Source organism: Rhinolophus hipposideros (assembly GCF_964194185.1).
Source record: "Rhinolophus hipposideros genome assembly, chromosome: 9".
Lineage (NCBI taxonomy): Eukaryota > Metazoa > Chordata > Mammalia > Chiroptera > Rhinolophidae > Rhinolophus > Rhinolophus hipposideros.
This window is the reverse complement of record NC_138055.1, coordinates 36,666,184-36,690,597: the sequence shown is the minus strand read 5'-3', so window position 1 is coordinate 36,690,597 and position 24,414 is coordinate 36,666,184. Positions and strand designations below refer to the sequence as shown.

The 24,414-nt window shown below is 35.0% G+C and overlaps 1 protein-coding gene across 1 annotated transcript in view; it reads right to left on the bottom strand.

Annotated features, from left to right (window-relative positions):
• LOC308501865 (inositol 1,4,5-triphosphate receptor associated 2-like) overlaps nucleotides 1-22,177 on the bottom strand; it is a gene marked incomplete at both ends in the record, with an annotated part of 42,944 nt that extends 20,767 nt beyond the window's left edge. Inside the window, 10 exons of the mRNA XM_081058955.1 lie at nucleotides 553-609; nucleotides 3,173-3,250; nucleotides 6,130-6,180; nucleotides 8,110-8,227; nucleotides 11,601-11,759; nucleotides 12,856-12,934; nucleotides 13,025-13,104; nucleotides 15,470-15,650; nucleotides 20,573-20,686; nucleotides 21,610-22,177. Coding sequence (XP_080915081.1) covers nucleotides 553-609; nucleotides 3,173-3,250; nucleotides 6,130-6,180; nucleotides 8,110-8,227; nucleotides 11,601-11,759; nucleotides 12,856-12,934; nucleotides 13,025-13,104; nucleotides 15,470-15,650; nucleotides 20,573-20,686; nucleotides 21,610-22,177 — 1,485 coding nt within the window. The remainder of the gene's footprint in view (nucleotides 1-552; nucleotides 610-3,172; nucleotides 3,251-6,129; nucleotides 6,181-8,109; nucleotides 8,228-11,600; nucleotides 11,760-12,855; nucleotides 12,935-13,024; nucleotides 13,105-15,469; nucleotides 15,651-20,572; nucleotides 20,687-21,609) is intronic.
• Nucleotides 22,178-24,414: the final 2,237 nt, after the last annotated feature.

Genomic DNA, 24,414 nt, shown 5'->3' with positions numbered 1-24,414 from the left:
TAAATAAAATGATATCTATCGATTTTCCTATCTATCTATCTATCTATCTATCTATCTATCTATCTATCTACCTGTCTGTCTGTCTGTCTGTCTGTCTGTCTGTCTCGCTATTTGTCTATCTATCATCTATATATCTATCATCTATTTTTCTGTCTAATCAATCAATCTAGGGAGAAAATAATTTAGGGATATATTCGTCTTCTTCCCTAAAACAAATGACTGCACACTCATGGTGTTGTTGTACATTAAATTTGCATCACCAGTATCTAGCCAGTGACTGATAAATTGGCAACTAATATTGATTACATAGATTAATGACCATCACCAGAATTTAGAGAGGATGTTAAAACTTATCCCAGATGAAGAAGTCAGTATTCTCCATTCAGAGTAACATTTTTTGTGAAATATTATAAAGGAAAGTGTAATATTCTTGACAGGATATTAGAACCAGATATTTTCATAGGGTGAAGTTACACAAATGACCATCTTTTTTTATGATTTGGAGAGAGCTAGTCAATCCCACAAAACTTCATGGGAAGGGACAGAACTAACCTTCTGCAAACTTGCGTCTTTATTAAGCAAAGTGTTCTCATACGTGTACAACTGCATCTGAAAAGAAACAATTGCTTTGATAAAGGACATTGCTTTGATAAAGGACAGTGCCACAAAAATCATTCCAATAGGGAGACATGTTTCTGAAGAACCTTTAACGCGAATGTTTTTGTCACTTTTTAATGAACTTTCACATCAGCCTCACAACAATCCTAGAAGCGAGGTCATTGCCCTTGCTTTATCAGTGAGGAAATTGAAGCTCAACACTATTCAGAGACTTGTCCAATGTCACACACAGTGACAGAACTGAGCCCAGATATGAGTCTCTAGCCAAGAGCCTTTCCCAGCATTTCACACTTCATACAACAAGAGGACATATAGAGTCTTTATTTTTTGGTGAAAATGAAAATCTAGATAAGACATGAACACAGACTCCATGTGGACATATAGAAGACTCTCTTTTAAAAACTTAAGTTTAAAAATATTCAAGGTTTCTTTTAGCAAGGTAAATATTTAGGATATATTAGTTTATTCAACCCAAAGCAAGCTTGTTGGCATAGGCTTCTAAATATAATGTAACTGATAAATATGCATATCGATTGAATTGAAAAACATAAAAAAAATAATCAGCATAGTTATAAGTAGAATCATCATCATAATCATATATATTTGATATCCCTTTATAGTTCTAAAGCATTTTCACATAATCATCTCATTTGAGTTTTCAACAAGCTTGTGGATTATGTAGAAAATATCATATCTATTCAGTAGATGAGAAAATTGAGACTTAAAGAGGTTAACTAATTGCTTACGGTTATAAAGCTTTTAAGTAAAGACAACAGGATTTGGACCCATGTCTTCTAGCTCTTTCATAAACTTTATAGTTTATAACAGTTATACTTTCCAAAGACAGTAATTACTAGAATAAAATTAATTTTAATGTCTAAATTATAACTGCTACAACATATGTATATTTGAATACACACATGGAATTTGAATATCTACTAGGAAACTTGAAAATTCTATGTATAGACATGAAATTTAAGTACGTCATCATTTCAAACATACACTCCAACAAAAAATATTGCTCAAATAAACCATTAGTGATAACAATAAGCATGACACAAATTCCTAAATTAATTAATAGTTGTTTTCTGTTTCCTGATGAGAATGTAAGGTAAATAGAAAAACAGACTTTTCAGATGTACTATAGATACAAATCATTTTTATAAGGTATCTCTTAATTCAATCAAAGAAAAATTTTTTCCATCTCTCCTTATTTTCTTTTTATTTATTTATTTATTTATTTATTTATTTATTTATTTGTTTGTTTGTTTGTTTGTTTGTTTCAGGTGTACAAGACAAGGTAATACTTAGACGTTCATCATTTATATCCCTCACACTGTGAACCCCCCTCCCCCCATCCACTATCCCTCCGACCTCACACTGAACCATCACATTATATATATAAAATTATAGTTGGCATTCATTAATGTTTAGCTTCTGGTGTACAATGCCATGATCAGGTATCCACAGTATCCCTGAGGTGGTCTCCCAAATAGGACGCATGTCCATCGGATACCCAACAAAATCTTTACAACATTATTGAATACCTTCCCCAAATTAATTTTCAAAAAAACCCTGAGGCCATCTTGTGGTTACCAGCTGCTTATCTCTCCTTATTTTCCATGATAAGAAGGTACAATAGCTGAAATCTTTCCTGACTTTGAGATTTATAAAATCAGACATTGTTAAATTAGAAATTGCCACTATCATAAATAATAATAAATGTTGGCAAGGGTGTGGAGAAATTCAAACCCTCATACACAGCTGGTAGAAATGTAAAATGGTGCAGCCACTTTGGAAAACAGTCTGGCAGTACCTTGAAAAATTAAATATACAGTTATCATATGACCCAGTAATTCCAATCTTAGGAATATACTCAAGAGTAATTAATACATATGTACACACAAAAACTTATACACAAATATTCACAGCATTATTAATAGTCAGAAATTAGAAACAGCCCAATTTTCCATCACTGATGAATAGATCAACAAAATATGGTATATCCACACAATGGAATATGACTCTGCAATAAAAGGAAATGAAGTATCAATATATGCTATAGATGAATATATTCCACAACATAGATGAACTTTGAAAACATATGCTCAGTGAAAGAAGCCAGTCACAAAAGACCACGTAATGTACATGGTTCCACTTCCATGAAATATCCAGAATAGGTAGTTCTATAGAGACAAAGCAGATTAATAGTTGCCTAGGGTTGGAGGGAAATGGGGATTGACTATTAAAGGGATTTATTTTGAGATGAAAAAAGTGTTTAAAAATTGTGTTGGGTGATGGTTGCACAGCTCTGTGAACATATTAAAAAACACTGGTTTGTATATTTTAAGTGCGTGAATTTAATGGCATATGTATTATATATCAGTAAAGCTGTTACATTAAAAATAGAAATTGCCTTTAATGTAGTTCAGACATCTTAAGGAGTACAAATTTATAATCAAAGATTATTGTATCAACAAGTCTTATACATCTTTATAAAGTAATATGGGCTTGATGGAAGAAAATATTTTACCAGTGTTTGGGAAGTGCTTACTTGGTGCTCTGTCTCCGTTTTAGACAATTCCTCAATCTTCTTTTCCAATTTATATATATCCATAATGTTCTTAGTACTCTAATGTAAAAGAAGATAGTATTCTTAGATTGAGACCAAAAATAAATAAATAAAATAATGTCACAAAGTCTTTTTTAGGAAGTAGTATTTTCTTTATTAATGTTATAATCCATTTTAAACTAAGGGACAAAACTTTAGACTTTGGCCAAAAATCATGTGATCCTTTTAACAGTACCATCCAGGAATACTCTCAGTAGTCCTTTTTTATTTTTCATTCCATCTCAGAAGCTCACTCCCTAGTCATACCTTCACACTTGTCATCATCAGCAACTCTGACGCCTCTGTTATCTTAATTGCAAGCATATCACTCTTCAGCCACCACTTCTTGTGTTTCGTTTCCAGATTACTTTTTTGAGAACCAACAAACCTTCAATCCCCACTAGAGCCCACAATCCATTGATCCAACCACCTTCTTACTCTCCCACTTTCCCGTGCATTCAGTCCCCTCTTTACTCAACTTAAATTTTTCCGTGGTTGATCATTACAGTCAGTCTCTTCCAAATTCCCTTAATTCCTTTGCCTCTTCCCTACTTCTTTGCACGTGCTTAATTTTATCTTGCCACCCACCCCATGCCAGCACCTTTTCAGAGAAACATAGTTAAAGAAAAATAGAAATTGAAACAACAGCTCATAAGTTAAATTCATAACCTTAAACCTCGGTGTTTAGTGATCATATTATATCTTCCTAGTCCATTCACATGGCCATTTGCCTAAATCAGGGATTTGCAAACTACCCCAACTTCCCCACCCACACCTGCCAACTCTAGCTGACCACCTGGTTTTGTAAATGAAATTTTATTAGAACATAGCTGTTTTCGTATTGTCTCTGGCTGCTTTTACACTATAATGGGAGAAGTGAGTGGTTGCAACAAAGGCCTTTTAACCAGGCAAGCCTAAAAATATTTACTATCAGGTCCTTTACAAAAAGTTTGCCAACTCTTGGCTTATTTCATTCCTTCTCTCTCCTTGAAGTTCTAATACCACGTTCCACATCCTCACTCCCAGCTGATAACTTGACTTTGTATTTCACTGAGACATTGGAAATAACTTCTGTATTACCTGAATATATAATAAATACCTTTGGATATATTATAAAGCATTTGCCAATCTTGCACACTTGTCTCCACCTCTATTGTTACTGCTTCAGTCTAAGCCTCCATCAGCTTTTATCTGGATTATTACAAGGGCCTCCTCATTGGTCTCCCTACTTCTTCCCTTGCCCCACTACAGTTGATTCTAAACCCAGCAACCACAGTTACCTTTTAAAACACAGAAACTAGAACGTGTTACTCCTCTGCTCAAAACCACCCAGCAGCTGCCATCTCACTCAGCCAGAGTTCATGCAGTGCTTATATAAGACTCTATGGGTCTAACCCCATGCAGCTCTCTGCCGAACCTCTTGCCTCTTGTTCCCTCTGCTCCAGTCACACTGGCCTTGCTGTCACTCAAAAATAGCAGGCAGGCTACAGCCTGAGGTCTTTGAGTTTGCGTTTCCTCTGCTTGGAGTGCTCTTTTACAGAAAAACCTCCTTTCTAATTTTTAACCAAATGATTAATTTCATAGTGCTACTTTTTTGCCAACAACTCTAGTTTGAACTTCATTCCCCCACAATTCTGTTTTCTGCTTTTCTTTTCTCCATAGCATTAATAACAACAATCTAACTTGCTAGTTCCGCGTGGGCTATTTTGCTTAAGCTTGTCTCCTCAACACCTAGAATATTGCCTAGCACTTGGCAGTCTCCTAATGAATATGGGTTAAATAAATAAGTGAGTAGGTGAAAGTGAATAACTACTCAAACCATTGTGCTGTTACTCGTCACAGTGCAACAGAATTGTAGCCCCTAAAGGAATCTTAGCTAGACATATATATGCCTGCTCTAAAGTAAATCAATAATTGCAGTGGTGAACAGTTTTAAGTCTCCTTCTATCTCAATTCTAAATTGGTTTGGTACAATTCTTCGATGCTAGGCAATAATCTTAAAATATCTTACATTGGGTTTTTAATTGTAAAACAGTAGTTTCATGAAAACTGGCCCTGTAGCTATAACATGTCTGAATCTAATGTATGGTTTCTTTCCTATCGTAATTGTTCCTTTCCAAACCACTATGAAGTTTTTTAATGTCCACTTGCCCCTTATTTTGGATAATTCTCCAGATTGTTCAGCTCAGCTTAATAAATATCTCTGATAAAGTTATATAAAGTCCAAATTAAAAAAAAAAAACAACCAGTGCATACCACTTGACATTCAAAAGGTACCCACAGAAAGTTTCCCTCCAAAATGGTAACTTACTAGTATCTTTGTTAACTGTTCTTTAATACTTTTAACTCTGTTGCTTAAGAAAATATATCGCATAGAATTATTGATTTATTTTAGAGATTTTACTAATATTTTCTAACATATATGAGGTATATGGTGAACGAAATGGCTCCATATGCATTATCTTAATCTCTAAAATAACTGAGGGAATAGGTATTATTAACCCAAAACAGATAAATGGCTTTTCCAAGGTAAGACTTTCAGTGACTTTAAGATCTGGTCTTTGACTCAATATTTTGCCATCTAGGTCAGTGGAATAATAATGGAAAATTATTAGACAATATCTACACTTTCCTTCTTGATTTGTACAGTTTTTAGATGTGTTAACTTCATCTTAAATTTGAATTTTTAAAATCCCATTCTTCCACAGATAACTAAAAGGTAATAATGTACTTCGGACCAGCCATGAAAATCCTATCCACTCTTCCTCATTTGTCATTTAATAAAGCAAACTGGTCTTTGGCCCATAGGAACCTGACTATTCACAAGATTTCTATCTAACCCATGATTGTATGATTTCCATATGTTTATCTGTAACCATGTTTTCATGATTTCAACATACCTCTTCTTGGAGAATCCGAATCTTAAGAATCAGATCCCGGTTTTCTGTCTCCTGATTCATTAAAAGAAAAGTAATTAAAAAAACATTTGAGAGGTTTATGAAAATAATACATATTTACCTGCAAGTCTATTGACATTCTTTCCCTTTGTCAACTTTAAATATGGCATTGGCATATCACAAATAAGCCTAGTCTGAAAATACTCTCATATGGGGTTAAGCCTTTGGTTTTCAGTTTTTTGGGATCCTTGAGAAGTTACTCTTCTCCTTGACTCAACCTATGACAGGAAGAGGGAGAGGGAGGAACAGCCTGGCTTTTTTCCCTGCTACTTACTGCCATTCACTTCTGACAGGTAGTGGGAACTCATCTATTTAAACAGTCCTTTGAAATCACAGAGTTCTAGCTTTCTACTTGAAGCTGTGGATATTTCCAGATTCAACATTGCCAGAACATATGAATATCAAAAACTTTTTATAATTAAAAACCCCAAATTCAGAACCAAATTCTGAAGAAAAAGTATTCCAGGATAAAATATATACCAAAACATTAACAGTAAATCTTGTGGATAGGGGAGGGCAAGAATTTTGTGGGATTTTATTTTTCATTTGTTAATATGCATTTCCTTATTTTTATAAAGTGAACAGCTATTACCTTTTAAATATAAAAATAAAAGAGGAAACATCTCAGTGTCACAGGAACAAGAATGAAGGAACACACACCCCACATAATTGGAATCAGAAGTCTGGTGTTCGATTCAGCTGCACCATTGGTTAGACAATCAACTTGGAATAATCAAAACATCTTGGGAATTCACCTATAACTCTATTAATTTTTTAATGAAGAATACCTACTTCTGTTTCTACCTCATGGAATTTCCATGATGACCAAAGAGATGAAATACTAAAAATTCTTTTGAAATTGTAAACACACTATAAAATACAAAGGATTAGGATTGTAAACCTAGGCCTCTGTACTTTTAATAACAGCTAACATTATTCAGACCTAGGAGGAAAGAGGACCTTGACTTCTTTACATGTATTAACTCACTTAACCATCCTAGGCGGAGGGTATGAGGTTATGTGGCGTACCTAAAGTTACACAGACCTAGGAGTCAGGACTTGAATGGCAGCATTCTGACTTCCAAGGGTGGGCTCCTGGTCATTTCCCTACATTGCCTCCGCATAAAAGCTCCTCAGTGGTCCCAGATTGAGTCTTTCCTCTCGTGCATTCATAAAGACTTTTAGTCACCTGACACTCAGTGAGTCTAGTCCCCACATTTACTATTGAGGCAAGAGCTAAACTAAGCTGTGTCAGTTGTGGGAGCTCACAAGTGAGTGACATAGGCCTGGAGCCCATCTCCTGATAAATTACAGGCCCCAAAATAAATTAGTTGGAGTGACTTTCAGCTGAACCCCACCATCATTAGCAATGCTAGAATACTGCTGGAATATATCAGAATTTTGACAATTATTACTAAAGCCCTAGATAATAATTTAATATTCTCAATAAAAATGGTTACATACTTATCTCTTGGCTGAGTTAAAGCTTAGTCTAAAAAACAATTTGCTCTAAAAATTACAAGCCTGTATGTATGGAGCTTCGTAATAATCTGGAGGTACTAAGAAAATTGATTTTTTAAAAAACTGAGAAAAAACTTGAACGTTTAACAGAGAAAAATTTTTGTAGATAATTCAAGTGGTTTTTAGTATTTGGTAGTTATGAATTCACCTACCAACTTCAGGAATCATTCCAGAGGGCTTCTAGGTCTGTACAAACCACTGTGAATATGACCGAGTAATTTGTAAAGAATTTTAATCTTTGCTGAGAAGGAAACAGTTTCTTATCCTACCTGCCTTTACTTTTCTAAGGTGTTACCAATTCATTTATCAGTCTATTGACCTCTGATTTTTGCCTCCAAATAAACCTTTTGGAGTTCAGTTATGTAAACTATATGCCAATTTCAAAGTACTTGGATAACTTACTAATTGTTTGTTCTGGGCTACAAGTGTGGTCTTCTGCTCTTCTGAAGCAGTCAAACTACTTTTCAGTTCTTCCAGTTCTTCTTTTAACAGATTTGTTCTCATAATAGCTTGGTGGGCACTGTGGGGGTGGAGGAGAAGGCAATGAGCAAAACCTCAAATATAACTGTCAAATATACTAAGAAAAGCCAAGGACTATTTTTGGACCCAAGTTGAAAACCACTGAAAACTTAAACCAGATGCCAACAATAGTAAAAATATACCCACTATCTTTCATAGTCCTTGGAAAAGGAAGAGATTTGGAGGGAGTGTGGTAGGGGAAAGGATAAGACGAAACAAAAATATTCCTGAAGATACAGATTTGGAGACTCCCTTTGTCTGAATCACACAGTTCTTTCCTTCTACTAGTAAGATGTACTATTAGTTAAGGCAATTCAACAAATCTTTATTAAATAATGCCATGTTCCAGGTGCTGTGCCCTGCAAAGGGGTTTATGATGGTGAACAAAAGACATGGTTCTTGCCCTTATAAAAGTTATATACTAGTGAAAGAGATGGAAACTAAACAAATAGTTTATATATGATATATTACATTTTAAGTTTATTTAGCATTGTTTACAATAACAAAGCATTGGAAATAGCCAAAATGCCCAGTAAAATAAAACCTATTAAATGTATTCTGGTAACCCACCTCATGGAATTACCCATCTGTACTCCCAGTAGATTATAAACTGTTTTCTGAGCAGGTTCTCAAAGAAGATACAACTTTTTCCTTACTAAGGAATTATATGTATCATTCAACAAATATTTATTGAGCTTCAATTCTGTGCTAGGCAATGAAGACAAAATTGAACTCAGTCAGAGAACTTTATCCTCCTGGAGTTTATACTCTAGTGGGGTAAACAGACAACCATAATTATAACACAGCGTAATAAGAACCAAAGGAGGAGTAAACCCAAGTTCTATAGATACTGTGTAAAAAGCAGATAGTTCAGATCACGCGAAAGAGAAAGAAAGAAAGGGAAAGAGAGAACAGAAGCTCATACAGGGACTGCAAGCAGTTAGATATTATTGGCACCTAGAGTGGAAAATGGGAAGTAAAGATAAGTTAACAGATGTCCTATCATAAAGGATTTTGCAAACCAGATAAAAGAATTTGGATTTTATCCTGAATACAGTAGGGATCAACTGAAATGTTTAAAACAGGGGCATGATGTAGTCAGACTGACATTTAGGAAGAGCATTCCTGCGCATGTGCACAAGTTTTGGAAAAGGCGGGGTACCTAATCAGAGATCGCTATAGTGATCCAGGTAAAAGGGGCTGTTCACTTGAACTACATTAAAGATATAGAAACGGAAAGAAGGAAATCTATTTGAGAGATATAAAGTAGGTAAATTTAACAGAATTTGCTATTTGATTTAGAAGTGAAGGCTGAGGAAGAAAATGTAAACAAAGATTTCTGGCTTCAAAGGTAACTGGAAGGGCAGGAGTGCTAGTACTATGTACTACTAAGCACGAGGGTAACCAGGATGGATAAGAAACAGTTCCACCCATTAACAAAGGCACAGTTAATATAGAAGGTAAATGATTCTATGACAGGACAACTGCACAATATCAAAAATAGGCTCTGAGCACCTAAAGGAAACAGAGGCTCTTCCTGAAGGATTAGGAGAAGGGAAAAAGAGAACATAAAGATTTAATTTTGTACATATTGGCATTCTGGCTGCCCATACAAATTCTCTAGCCTTCCTGTCCTTCTGTGATTCACCCAAATTTGTTTCAAATAGTTTACTGCTTACGTTAACCAGCATGAGGTTCTAGCGTTTGCAACCAAAAGCCCTGTTGGCACATTCATCCAAGGCACATTTTTTACAAGAAAGTTTTAATTATTATATTTCAAATAAATAATAAATAAGCCAGTTGTGGAATGGAGAAAGCTTGAAGTAGGGGTGTGTGTGTGTGTGTGTATATACAGAGGGTGCCAAAAATTGTATACATGTTTTAAGAAAGGAAAACTATATTAAAATTATAATACTCAATATACACCGATAAGAAAAGATGAATACAAGTCATGTTTGACTTCTGCAATTACAAGAGGTGCTCAAAGAGGTTATCATCAGCATCCAGACACTTCTGATTACAGTGAACTACTGCTTGAGCAATGTTGACCAAAGTGTCCATTTGTATACATTTTTGGCACCCCCAGTATGTATGTGTGTATATACATATATTGTAGGTTGGTTTAGAGGCTGAACTGGCTGATCAAAAATTGTGAAGGTAAGAGTCCATGGTCAGAATGTTTTACTATTTTTTCCAAGTTAACTTAAAATTTTTCTGTTCAGAATATTAGCATCTACATCTTAAACACAGATTTTATGAGAACCCTCTTGCTTTTTTTTGGATGCTCAAGCCTCTCCCTGCAACCTATTTTACCAGTGTTTCTTATGTCCTCTATCCTCTAACTTAAGCTAAGGTTCGAAACTTTCTCATCATCTTTCTAGGCCATAGGTACCCCGATGGCACATTTTAAATCTGACTCATCAATGAATCTCTCATGATACTTAGCATGGGGCTTTGCGTAGAGTGAGAGTTCAACAAAACCACAGAACACTTTAGATAGGTCCATTCTTAACCCTTAGTCATATTGGTCTTACAGAGAGAACACTACCTTGAATGGCATAGAGAACATCATTGCTAGAAAAGAACTGATAAATATTGCTAGTGGGAATATAAAATGGTATAGGTTCTTTGGAAAACAGTTTGGCAGCTCCTCAAAATGCTAAGTGTAGGTTACTACCCAGCAATTCTACTCCTAGGTATAAACCCAAAAGGACTAAAAGCATATCCACACAAAAATTTGTACACAAATGGTCATAGTAACAGTATTCATAAAAGTTAAAAAGTGGAAACAACCCAAATGTCCATCCTCTGAAAAATGAATAAACAAAATGGGGCATATCCAAACAGTGGATTAATTAGCCATAAAAAGGAATGAAGTAATGATAGGTGCTACAGCATGGATGAGCCTTGAAAACATTATGCTGAGTGAAAGAAGGCAGTCACAAAGGACACACATTGTATGATTCCATTTATATGAAATGTCCAGAATAGGAAAATCCAAAGATTACTGGCTGCAGGGATGGAGGGAGGGAGAAATGGGAGTGACTGCTAATCTGTATAGGATTTCTTTTTGGAGTGACAAAAATGTTCTGGAATTAGATCACAGTAATGGTTGCACAATCTTGTGAATACACCAAAAAACATTGACTTGTACACTTGAAGAGGGTAAATTTTATGCTGTGTGAATTACATATATATATACATATATATGTGTATATATGTGTATATATATATATACACACACATATATACACATATATATATACATATATATATACATATATGTATATATATATAAATAAAAACCAGATTTTTTTTTAAAAAGTAAAAAGACACTGAATGCTCCCAGCATGCAGTGCCCCACCATGACTCACCTTTTTATCTGAAGGCGCAGTTCAGTACAATCCTCCGATAACTGGCTATTAGCTTCTTCCAAGGTTTCCAATGCCAGCTTAAACTTATTATTTTCTTCCTCCAATTTCTGCTTGTTGAAATGCAGGTCTGCTACAGAGGCAATCAAATCAGACACATCTCTGCAAGAGAAAGAACAAATGGGAATAAATAATATTCAACATCTCTACTCCCTTCTAATCAAAATAAGGCATATGGTTAAGCGCAAACAGGCTTAACTATTCCTGTGAGATTTTCTACTTTATCCTCGTCCATCCCCATAAATGTAGTGTATTTATACAATAAATATTTATACAAGCATTTATGGTAATAGCATCAACAACTTTTTCCAAAATTGCCAGGTATTCAGCATCTGCTAGTTGTGAAGTCAGCTTGCACAGCTTTTGTTTATTCCTTTCCACTTTACTCCCAACACTTGTCTCTGTCTACACTGAAGAGTTCCTATTGCTTGCTGCCTGGGTTATGGGAGATCCCCTAAAAAACTGACACAGTACTCTTTCAGTCAAGGGATCTTAGCAGATTTTAATAGTCTTTTAAGTAGGAAACAATTCTTGAAATTGTGTAGCCTGTAGCTCACAATTTAGTACTCATCTTCCCTAATATTCCCCAGCTTGTTAATGTTTGTGAGTGTCACTCCTTCTCTCTTCATTAGGTCACAAACTCTTTGAGAGTCTGGTCTGTGTGTTTCATGGAGCCCCAGGCCTCCTCTTCCTCTTCACTATCTTATCCTATGCTTAGTATAGATTGGGTACATGGTTCCTACTCCACCTTTTTGTATGGCTAAACCCGAAGTGGTAAAGATAAAATAAGTGAGATGCAGAATCACCTCTCCTTACTATCTAAAACGTACACATATCTAAAAGGATCTATTAAAGATGTGCTTTAAAAATAATCCCCCAAAGAGCTTAAGGTCAATTACACAACTCTACTTCAAATGGAACTAGATTTCCATGGAAAATACATAAAATCAATGAAGAGAAGGGTTTCACGAGTGAGCAAATGTTACTTTATGTAATATTAGTCTTACATAATGAGTATTCCTAGTAAAACTAGTTCTAAAGCAATTGGGATAGAATAGTTTACAGTTAAACATAAATTATGTTTGCTCTACCACAAAAAAAGGCTGCATAAGTTAATCATAAGTAAACTACATGAATCTATGAAATAAATCGTAAAACTTGAGGCACTTGAGAAAGCATTACAACTAAGAATGCTTACAAGACTCCTTTAGACACATCTCCGCCCAAAGCCTCGAAGTCCCCTGATGTAGACTTGGTTATATCTGTGGTCATCTTAACTGAAACACATACAAAAGAGTTTTATGAAAAATCCACTTCTCCAAATCACAACAAAGTGGCAGGACAATCCCGAAGAAACACATACATACTTGCTCTGCCCGATTTTATGCTGTCCTGTTCAAACACAGAGTCACTGATGCTGCCACCTAATCCACTATTCACTCCTTCCCTGTAGCCAAAAACCAAAACCAATCAGCTCAGATTCTTTGCCAGACAAAAACTTAACTCATTTTTCAAATGTGCTCAGTACTTTTCTATTCAGACATTTCTCTCTGGATTTTAAAACCATCTACTCATTCAGAAACTATTTGGCGCCCAATACTGTACTTAGATAAGGTAATAGAAAAGAAACAGTAGGAATTCATTTACGTCCACCTTCTATAAATTTTTAATCTAACATGAAAAAGAAAGCGTATGTGCAGAAACAGGTAGGGGATGATATTTAGCAGCTATGATTAGGGGATAGGTGATCTCAATGGATTAGAAAGTTGACACAGTTTGGAGTGGTAAGTGACACTTGCAGAGGTAGCAAGACCTTGACTCTTAACGGACTGGAAAGGGAGAGTCATAAACAATTAACATTTTTGGGTACAATGATGGTGTTACCATTTTCCATTCCTCATGGAAAACCTAGTTGAACCTAGATTAATTGTACTTTAAGCATTTTACTCCTGAAATTTGGGGAACCCTCTGTGCAGAGCTCTGTCCAGTATACAAACTCTAGCTCTAACTCCCAAAATAAACAAATCAAAATTTCAATCACTTTTTTCCTAAAAATTTCTATACTATCATTTAAGTTTTGTTACTCAATCTTTCTAAATGCCAAATCCTTTCACTATCTCTCTGGAGCAGCCACAAAATTCTCCAAATTTGTACCGACATCTCATTGTGTTTCAATCTGCCAAAAGGTGGCTGAGTAGAAAAATTTATACAGCATTCTTACTATTCCTAACTATTCCTAACCCATCACAGTTTCTGAGTTTCTATTCTTACAGTTTATATTTATACCTCCTGTGTTTTTCTTTTCCTTTCCGTTTGTTCTAAAAATCAGAATTTTTCTTTTGCCCCCACTCCATTTTACAAAATGGATTATTGATGTTTTTATTATATGGTGAAACAAATATTTTAGAAAAATGAAAAAATTCATAAGAAAAAAACTAAAAAGTGAAAACCATCATGCAAAGATAATCATTGTGGACTATATTTTTCCAATTTTTTCCTATGCATATTTTTTTTACAAATATGAGATTATATTACATAAATGAATTTATGGTCTATTATTTGAAATAAATACATATGAATATTTCTCTTATCACATATCTAATTATAATTTTGAGTTACTATTTAGGATTCTAATATATGGAAGCATTATAATTTATTTTTCTAATCCTCTATTTTTAAATATTTAGGTTGCTTATATTTATCATTATCATAAACAGCATTCTACATATATATTAGAATTTACGATTGGTTATTTTCCTTAAAGTTTACATTACTAGCTTGAACACATTGCATATTTTAAGGGTTTAATACACATTCCCAAATTACTCTTAAAAAAACCTGTATCTTTGCACTACTACCAACAATGTATGAGAGGGGGCTGATTTCTTTACAACAACATGGTATAGAGTCATTCCTTTTAAAGCTTTGCTAAACTGATGAACAAAAATAGTGTGTTGTCTTTATTTGCATTTCTTTGATTACTAACATTAGATATTTTTATATATTTATCTTGCCTTCATGATTAACTCATGTATGTCAAACAACATTTCAGTCGCCTTTTCTTAAGTCATCTATACATCCTATCCCTACATGAAATCTGTAATAGCAAGTTTTGCCACTCGTTGGGCTTGTAGTTTTAAATAAATCCCTAGTATCTATCAGCTGAGAGCTGGAGATTGCTGGCTGAGTAAAACCCACAGGAATTTGGCTTCCTGTGAAAGGCGGCAACTCTTCTCTATTATCTACCAGGGGCACCTGAGATCATGGGTATCATTGTCCTTCCTCACCTTTTATTTATTTATTTATTCATTTATTTTTTCACTATCCCACTATTGTTTCCTTTCCTTTTCACTTATATTTGGGACTTCTAAATTACACTCACTGCCTACTGACCACAAAAGGCTGTTGATTCGGAGTTTAAATGCATTTGGAAATGTGCTGATCAATATCAATAATTTGCTTGACTCATATGCCAGCTCAGTTCTCTGTGTGAACATAATATGTGCTGCCCCCTAATCCTAATAAACGAAGGTTATCAGATTAACATAATTAACATAATAGGTTCTCAAAGTGTGCCCATCGTCCCCGCCCATTCTCAGCATCTGTTATCACTTGTAAACTTGTTAGAAACGCTAATTTCACCCCAGACCTACGGAATCATGGCCAAGAATCAGGTATATCCTATGGATGATTCCAGTGCATGCCACAGTGTGAGAGGCACCAGATTATAATATTTCCATCAGCCCAGAAAACCAAGATTATCATTAACTATAATCAATTGTTAAAACAGAACCTGCTGGGACTCCAATTACCATTTGTTTCTACAGCAAGCCATCCATTCTTTCATGATGGCATGGAAAGTTTCCAGATCCACATGCAGGCCTCTCTTCTCAGGATCAAGCATGTTCCACAGCTCCCCAAGGCCACTGTCTTCAGAATCTTGACTAATTGTTTGTCTCAGGTAATCTATTATTTTAGCAATTCCTACTGAGCCTGAGGAAAAAGAAAGGCAAACTCGTTTTGGCATATCAGGAAGATTAGTTTTTGTAGGTGAGGTGATTAACTCTCTAAGGTTCCGTGGATCCTGGAACCATACCATATAACCCTCACAGTCCTGTTGAGTTGGCATGATAGAGTGGTTAAGAGCACTGGCCTTTGGTTGGAGTGTAAGGGACCTAGTGTCAAATCTTGGCTCTGGAATGTACCAACCATGTGTATATGGAAAAATTCCTTAATCTCTTTAGGCCTCAGTTTCCTTATCTGTGAAATAGGGATGATTATACCTATTCTACAGAATTGTCGTGAAGTTTAAATATGGAAGATGCATGTAATCAGTAATCACTGTGGAAGTGAGCAAAATGCCACTATTTTTGTCTCTCATTCTTTCCTGAAAAAGTATTTGATGAAGAAAGTTTTTCCTCTGCCCTAGATGAAAGTTCAGTCTCAGGTAAGTAGTCTGACTTTTGGGGGGGAATCAGGATAGAGAGGTCACTCTTAGATACAGTCCTACTATCACGTTCAGAAATTTAAATCATCCAGACTGTTTCTAATTGACACACCAATCTTGTTTAAGCTTAAGCATCTCTTTTACCTGTAACTAAGGCTTGCCCTGGACTGTCTGCTTTGGGGGAGTGGGGTTGGGGAGTGGAGAAGTAGAAGATTGAGAAGGTGGATGCAGGAGTGAAGAGTCTTCTTTCAAGAAGGTAAGTATAGAACATGACACACAAAAAGTCTAGTAATTAGGAGGAGGAGATAGTTGTAAAGGAAACTGCGTAACTTTAAAGAGAGTATCAATTTAATGGCAAATGTCATTTGGCAGTGACTGGAACATATTATTAATACAATTATTTAAAGAGATGACTTTTATTCCTTAGGTGTAATAGAATTGGAAAGAGAGCTCGAGAGCCAACAAGAATACCTTCACCTCCTTTTCCTTCACTGAAACAATAAACCTTCTATCACATACCTGGAAAGGCCTCCCGTGATGGTTTTTTATGTATCTACCTGACTGGGCCACAGGGTGCCTGGATATTTGGTCAAGTATTATTCTGGATGGTTCTGTGAGGGTGTTTTTGGATGGGGTTAACACTTAAATGGGTAGACTAAGTAACACAAATTGCTGTCCCTAGGGGGGATGGGCCTGAATAGAACAGAAAAGGATAATTCTTCCTGCTTGACCAGCTTTGTTTAAACTGGGTCATTGGCTTTTTTCCTACCTTCAGACTCAAACAAAAACATCAGCTCTTCCTCCATCTTGAGACTGTTGGCGTTTGGACAGGAACTGTACCATCAGCTCTCCTGGCTCTCACTGGGGAGATTTTGGACCAGATTGAACTACAGCATCGGCTCTCTGGATCTCCAGCTTGCCCACTCACCATGCAGACCTTGGGACTTGTCAGCCTGCATTATCATGTGAGCCAATTCCTTACAATAAATCTCTTTGTGTGTAATATATACAGACACACCCTATTGGTTCTGTTTCTCTGGAGAACCCTGATTAATATGCCTCTCATTTTCTGTCAGTGGAGCTTCCTTTTTTTCCCTCAGTGAAATAATTCCTGAAAACCTGCCCAGAGAGGCTTTAGGGGAGTAAATAAGCCCTACTCATCCTAACAATATAATTAAATGTGCATGCAAATGTTTTGCTACAAGAATGTTCATTATGATGTGTTTTATTATAGAGAAAACATAATATCCAATTGAGACAGATTGGTTAAATATAATATTTTCTATAAAGTATAGGTATATGAAGAACATTTGTTGACAGAGAAGTACTCACAATTATTGAGAAAAAGCAGATAAAACAAGTCTGGAAACATTTCTACGCATGTTTAAGGAATGTGCTGTATAGTACATCTTAAAAAAAAAAAAATGACCAAAAAGAATCTTAAGCCATTTCATCAATCATATTGTGATAGTGAGATAGACTCTAGGGTATCCCTTTTCATCCCTGCTTCCTGATGTTTACACCCTTGTGTCATGTCCTGCTCTTGAGTGTGGGCAAGCATGACCTGTGACTTACTCTACGCAGTAGAACAGGCAAAGGTGGTGGGATGTATGTGTATGTGATTACATGATTAAGTTACATGAGACTGCGGTGCCTTGCTTGAGTCACTCACTCCCTTGCTGGCTTTGGAGAAGCAAACTGCTATGTTGTGGGCTGCTTAGGAAAAGAGGACCAAATGGCAAGAAACTTGAGGGAAGCCTCCAGCTGACAGAAGCAAGAATCTAAAGCCTTCAGTCCTATAACAGCAAGGAACTAAATTTTGTCACCAAAAGCAGGTCACTTCCCAGTTGAGCCACAAATGAGATGGCTGCCCTGGCCAACACCCTGATTGCAGCCTTGTGAGTAACTTAGCAGAGGACACAGCTCAGCTGTGCCTGGACTCCTGATCCACAGAAATTGAGAGGTAATAAATGTGTGTTGTTTTAAGTCACCAAGGTTCTGGTAATTCAGCAACAGAGAAATAATACAAGTACTTTGGGTATTGATATTCTGAAACCATTGTGTGTGTACTGTAGACTAAAGCAAATGATCATTTATATAGGTGTCATTTGAGAGCCAGGGTTTTCTCTGATGAGAAAGGAGATGTACAGAACAGCTAAGTAAAACCCCTATAAGTACTAAACGTGCATTGGAAGAAAGGCGATAAACTCATTATGTATTTATCTTCCAAAAAAATTAAGTATTTCCTAGATCTGACCACTGAAAAGGCCTAGAAACAACAACCATCCTTTGTCCCCAGATTATCATCTCTATATATTATTTCTCATGAAAAATCACCACAGATCCTTGAAGAAATAGCTTATTCAAAAGATGGGGCAGGAAGTGGACAAGATAAGCCTAGAGGCTTTTATAATACCAAGGAAAACAAGGAAGTTGTTAAAAATGATGGGGACATGTCAAAAGTATTAGTACCTCAGAAATCTGCTTGTATCAGGAAATAACGAAATGGTCAAAGAAAAATGGGAACATACTAAACAGACATAGGGGCCAGCTTAAAGAATATCTGCTGGCCAACTCTAGAACAAGTTGAGTTTCAAATTAAATAATGATAGTAACAGATTATAAACCATTAAATAAAAGAAGAACCCATAAAGTCATGGTGATTTTAATTCATTAATTAATGAGAAGGTAAAAACCTTTATCATAGATTGACAAGCAAAATACAAAAAGAATGATGGAGGCAGAAAAATTCCTATTTGACAACCATTTTAGTAATAATTGATTTAGGTAAAAAACACCAATGGATCTATATTTCTGAACACTAGTTCCAATGTGTGGGGTTTTTTTTCTTCACACATCCAAGAAATTTTTGGACACCAGCTGGGTGTCCTTCAGTTCAACTCAATTTTGACACTGTATACCTGGGGTCAGAACCCACAGGTTATTGGCTCAGTTCTATAAGACTGACAAACTCTGAATATAGAATTTTCATTATAGTATTGTATTAATGTTATATATCCTGATTTTGATCATTGTTCTGTGGTCATGCAAGCAGATGTCCTTGTTTATAGGAAATACACACTTAGGGATACAAAAAAACACAACCTACTCTCAAGTGATCAGAAACTCAATCAAGCTTTTATCCTGACTCTCCTTCAGAAACAAGTCTCAAGACAGCCAAACAGTTGTTGAAGAAGTGTAGAGTTTCTCTTACAGACTATTCCATCTGATATATTAGGAATATTATCATTTGCAACACCCAATGAATAGATTTAGGCCTTCATCATGAATAGTTTTGCCTTCTGATAAAAATACATAACACTATCTATGTAGAATTCTTGCCAAAATAAATCAAACATTTATCTGATCAAAACTCTAAATGTAGGAGACAGAGAAACAGGTTAAGTTTTCCTAGAGGCACACCATCACCAAAATTCAGATTGCAAAAAACTCTATGCGATAAAAGGACCAGTTTCGTTAACAAATAATTTAAAATACAAAAAAAGAGAGATGGAAAGAGAACATAGAGATAAGCAGACAACTAATTATTATAAACAAACTTTTCTTGGATATTGATTTGAACAATTAAACTGTTTAAGAAAAAATACATTTCTCACAGAAAAGAGAACTTTTGAATACTGACAAGATAATTGATATTAAGAAATTATGTTAAATTTTAAGTCACAATAATAACATCATAGTTGAAATCAGTCTATCTTTTAGTAATATGCATGGAAGTATTTACAGATGAAATATTGTAGTGTCTTGGATTTGTCTCAAAATAATCCAGAGTGAAGAAGAGGAAAATGGGTAGGGTCAAAAAGGAGACAAATGTAAGGGTTCATAATATTATTTACTCTCCTTTTGTATATGTTTAAAATGTTCTAAAAAAATAATCCAAATAAAACCATATTGACAGAGGAAATTGTGGGAGGTTATAAAACAAATCAATAACATTTGTTACTCAGGAAAATAGAATTATTGATGAATTTTCTTTTCTTTTTTCTTATCTCTTCTTTTTGCTTATCTATTTTTATTACAATGAGTAAGAATCACTTATGTACTAAAAATTACTTATGGAGATTTTAAAAATAACACATCTCTAAAAAAGCAGAAGTGAAAATCTAAAATTAAAAATGTTGACCTAAATGTGCATAGTGGCATTATACATTTGAAATACGTAGTGTTTATTTTTTTGTGGCAACATCTGACATATCAGTAGTTTCAATTAATGATTGGAATTGGTAAATTTGTTGATAAACTCAATAAAATAATTCAAGACACTGGTAAAAATATGCAAAATAAATACAAAGAAGTTATAAAGAAATAACCAACACCTGAACAGCCATTCACCATGTCTGTAAACAGAGAACCACAGAGCACCACATATGAACCATTTCCCTTTCTCTCACAATAGAAAGTACCTGCTGAATACTACAAACATTTGAGCAAGTAATTTTCAACTTACCTGTGCGTTTTGTGTCACATGCATGAAAAATGCTTGTGAGTAACTCTTCTTCACAAGTCATGTTAATTCTGTAGGTTACATCTTCCCTACCATCATCGGTTACTAGTTTCCATCCTGTTGGAAGAAAAAGTATGCAAATCCAGAAATGCCTTTCTGTGCTACAATGATTGCTATTTTTTTTGTCTTAACTTTAACAAAGAAAACATATTTAAATAATCAGCAGCACACAATATTGGCTACTTAAATAAGCCAAGCAAAAAAGGTGGTCTTGAAAGGTCTCCTATTATTCATTTTTCCTTTTAATTGTATAAGTTTTGTAAAAGTAGAAAAAAAGGAGAATCAAAGGAGAGGGAAACGAGCTTTTTTTGCCCTGCTATATTAAAAGCACTTTGTGAGAAAGCAAGCAGTATAACACAAATAGACATATTTTAAAGAAAAATAGAGAGAAAGCAGAAACTAGCTATATAGATGTGTCATTTCACATTATTTTGTTTTTCAGTGTCTATCATAAATGGGACTTTGTAAGCAATCCCCTAAATATAGTTCTCAAAATTTCAATTGTTATTAACCTGCAAAATTTCAATTGTTATTAACCCGGGACTGACTTATTGGCAATACCATGGAACCCACACGTTCTTACATGTTTTAACTCTCACAGAAAAAAAACAAAATTCTAAAATGGTAGTTTTCAGCAAAGCACCTGGGAATAATATGAATTTCAATTCCCCTATATTTATATATTTTCATCCTGACTATCTAGTTTGACCTGGAGAAAGTTTGTTTTCAGGTCAGTAGAGAATACCGATAATTATGATTGCAAATACAATCCAGGATTTCTATCTGGTTTTTAACTGAAATCATAAAAAATACTTGTATTTTACATATAAAAGTTTCTTTCAAGAGAGAAAAAAGAAACAAACATAATCAAAAAGGGAAAGATGGATCAATAATGTGGATTGTGTGGCTTTTAGTTCAGGTATCCTGAAAATGATATGCTAATTGCTTTAGTGAAAGAACAAACATTAAAAGATATTTATCGTCTTCATTCAGAGATAATTTTTTCACCCCTGAACCCTGAGGAGTAAAAATTTCAGAGCTTTGATCAGAGGTGGAATCAAAGTCAAATGTTACGTTACTAAAATCATTTTCACTACAATAGTTATTTAAATCCTTGTTCCAGAAGAGCTTTCTGATTTGTGATGCCAACGATATATAATTCTGAGAGTTCTGTGATCTCATCCTTGCAATGTTTTCAGAACTTGTGAGGATAGCAGAGTACGTCGCATTCTCAGGAGAGCTGAGATAGGAGATGAATGGGGTTCTTGGAGACACTATTTGAGGAGATAAAATGAAGGCATCATGTTTTTCAGAAACTGAAAAGTAAGTATTGGGTGTAGGAATGTGAGCAGCAGTCATTTTCTTCAGTACTTCTTCAAAATCTTTCCTGGTGTTAGTCTGTGGACTATCAAAACTGCTAGCTTGGTATTTGATAATCTGGTGCATCGGATTTGAAATCTCTTCTCTCTTTTGAACGGCTCTGATTTTTCTACAGATGCTTTCCACTGGGTTATGTCGCTTCTCAGTTACCTTCCTTGCAGAGGCCATTGTTGACTTTCCTCCAATTATACAGATGAAATGGCTAAAGTACAGACAAGAATAGACATGTTCTTTTTTAAAGTTAGCATTGTCTTAATATCAATTTAACAATAGGCTAATTTATTCCTAAATCAACTTTGGAGGGATCAGATAAGATGTCTTTAAATAACTGTCTTTAAACAATTGCTTTAAACAAATTTCCAAGTGTTTATCTTTAGCACTCAAATTTCTAGAAAATAACAACAGCTAACATACATAAAGTACTTACACATGCCAGCCATGGTACTAAGTTCTTTATAGATATCGACTCATTTCATCCTCAAAACAACTATGAGATAAAATTATCTCCATTTTCAGGCAAAGAGAGAAAAAGCGACATACCCAAAGTCATCCCAGATAAATGCCAGAGCCCAGATTTGAACCCAGGTAATCCTGTTGCAGAGGTTGGACTCCTAACCACATCGCTTTTCATTTAGAATACTATGGCAAATGTGATGATAATGGTGAAGATGTTAACAGTTCCCATTTGAATACCTGTCTGGTTCGCATCTACTGAGAACTTGGCTAGTGCCCTATATTAGATGTTTTATGAGTATTATATCTAAACTTCACACAAACCTAAACTTCACACAAACCCTGTCAGATATGTGAAAACATCCCCTTTTAAGAGATCAAGTAACTTGCTAATAGTCAAATCTTTAAGATTTGAGCCAAAGAGTATCTGATGCCAGCATAATTTTATTTAGTAGCAGGATCTACGACCTTAAAAAAAAAAAAAAAAAGATTTCTCAAAATCCAGACTCATAGACACAGAAAACAGATTGGTGGCTGCCAGAGGAGAGGGGGTAAAATGTGTGAAGGGGATTAAGAAATACAAACTTCGTTATTAAATAAATATGTCATGGGAATGTAATGTACAGCATGGGGAATATAGTCAATAACATTAAATTAACTTTGTTAGGTGAGAGATGGTAACTAGACATATTGTGGTGACAATTTCACAATGTATACAAATGTCAGATCACTATGAAATTAATTAAAGTTATAGGTCAATTATACCTCAATTTTAAAAAGGACTTCTTAGAAGATAGTAACTAAGGAATTTGGAAATAAGTGCAAAATTTTGCTTAAATTGGTAAAATTTAAATTGATCTGCACGGAGTTACAATAGTTTGAATAGTTACAAAAAAATAATTGAATAGTTACAAAGAATTTGAAAGTTTTGATTTTTAGGACGTTAACAAAAATTTCCATTCATAGATCTTTTAACAAAGATCCCTACTAGAGAATAAACAAAAGGTACAAAAATTTTAAAAGAGTGATAATTGGAGGAGGTATTTAGAAAGACTGGGAGAAGATCCTCAAAATCTTCTCAATCTGCCTTCATTTTCCTTCAACATGATGACCATCAGCTGCATCCAATGACGTTTCCACCAACAGTCAATCACCTTTACTATTTAAGGTAATGATAATCTCTGAACCTTTATGTTGCCACTTGACAATTCCCTCCTTCCCATGTGTTCAAGGGTTATCTTTCAAAGTCAGGTCTAAAACATATCTATTCAAATTCTGGAAGCAGTCTCTCACTGCACGCGACTCTTCCTGTTCTCTCCTAGGATGTATAATTATGCCATAATTATACATGTCATCAAATTATTTAACTCATTTAATTAATTATTTAATTCATTTAATTAATTATTTATTCATGTCATCAAATTGTGCCTTCTATTCTTGGATTGTTTCAAACGTGTATACATGTTGTTTCCTCAAAAACACTTAATTCTTATATCCAAAGTCATGATGTAATTTTTTTTCTAGATAACTCAATACATTATAGTTGGCATCACTGATAATCCACAGTTATACATCATATAATTACCAGGCTTGTGGGCTTTTCCTCCAGCTCAATGAGTGTTGGCTTTCAATGACTTGCAGCTACCACTTTTCTGGAGAATTTCCCCTGGCCAAACAGGAGCTGCTCATTGCTCAGCTGGGAGGTTGGAAGTGTAGTAATGGTAACACAGAAGAAAAGAATTTGCCTGTGAAAACACGCATTCCAAAACTATAGATGACTATGGTGGTAACATAGTAGGTGTCATTTGACTTCCTTGTGTCAAGTGAAAAAACCTTCTAAGAGACCGGTTATGTGTCTGTAGGTGTTCTTGATGTGATGTGACTGTTTCCCTTTGTGAGACGGAGACCTGGGACACAGGTGGAGGTTGGGGGCTAATAGAAGCCTTGGAACT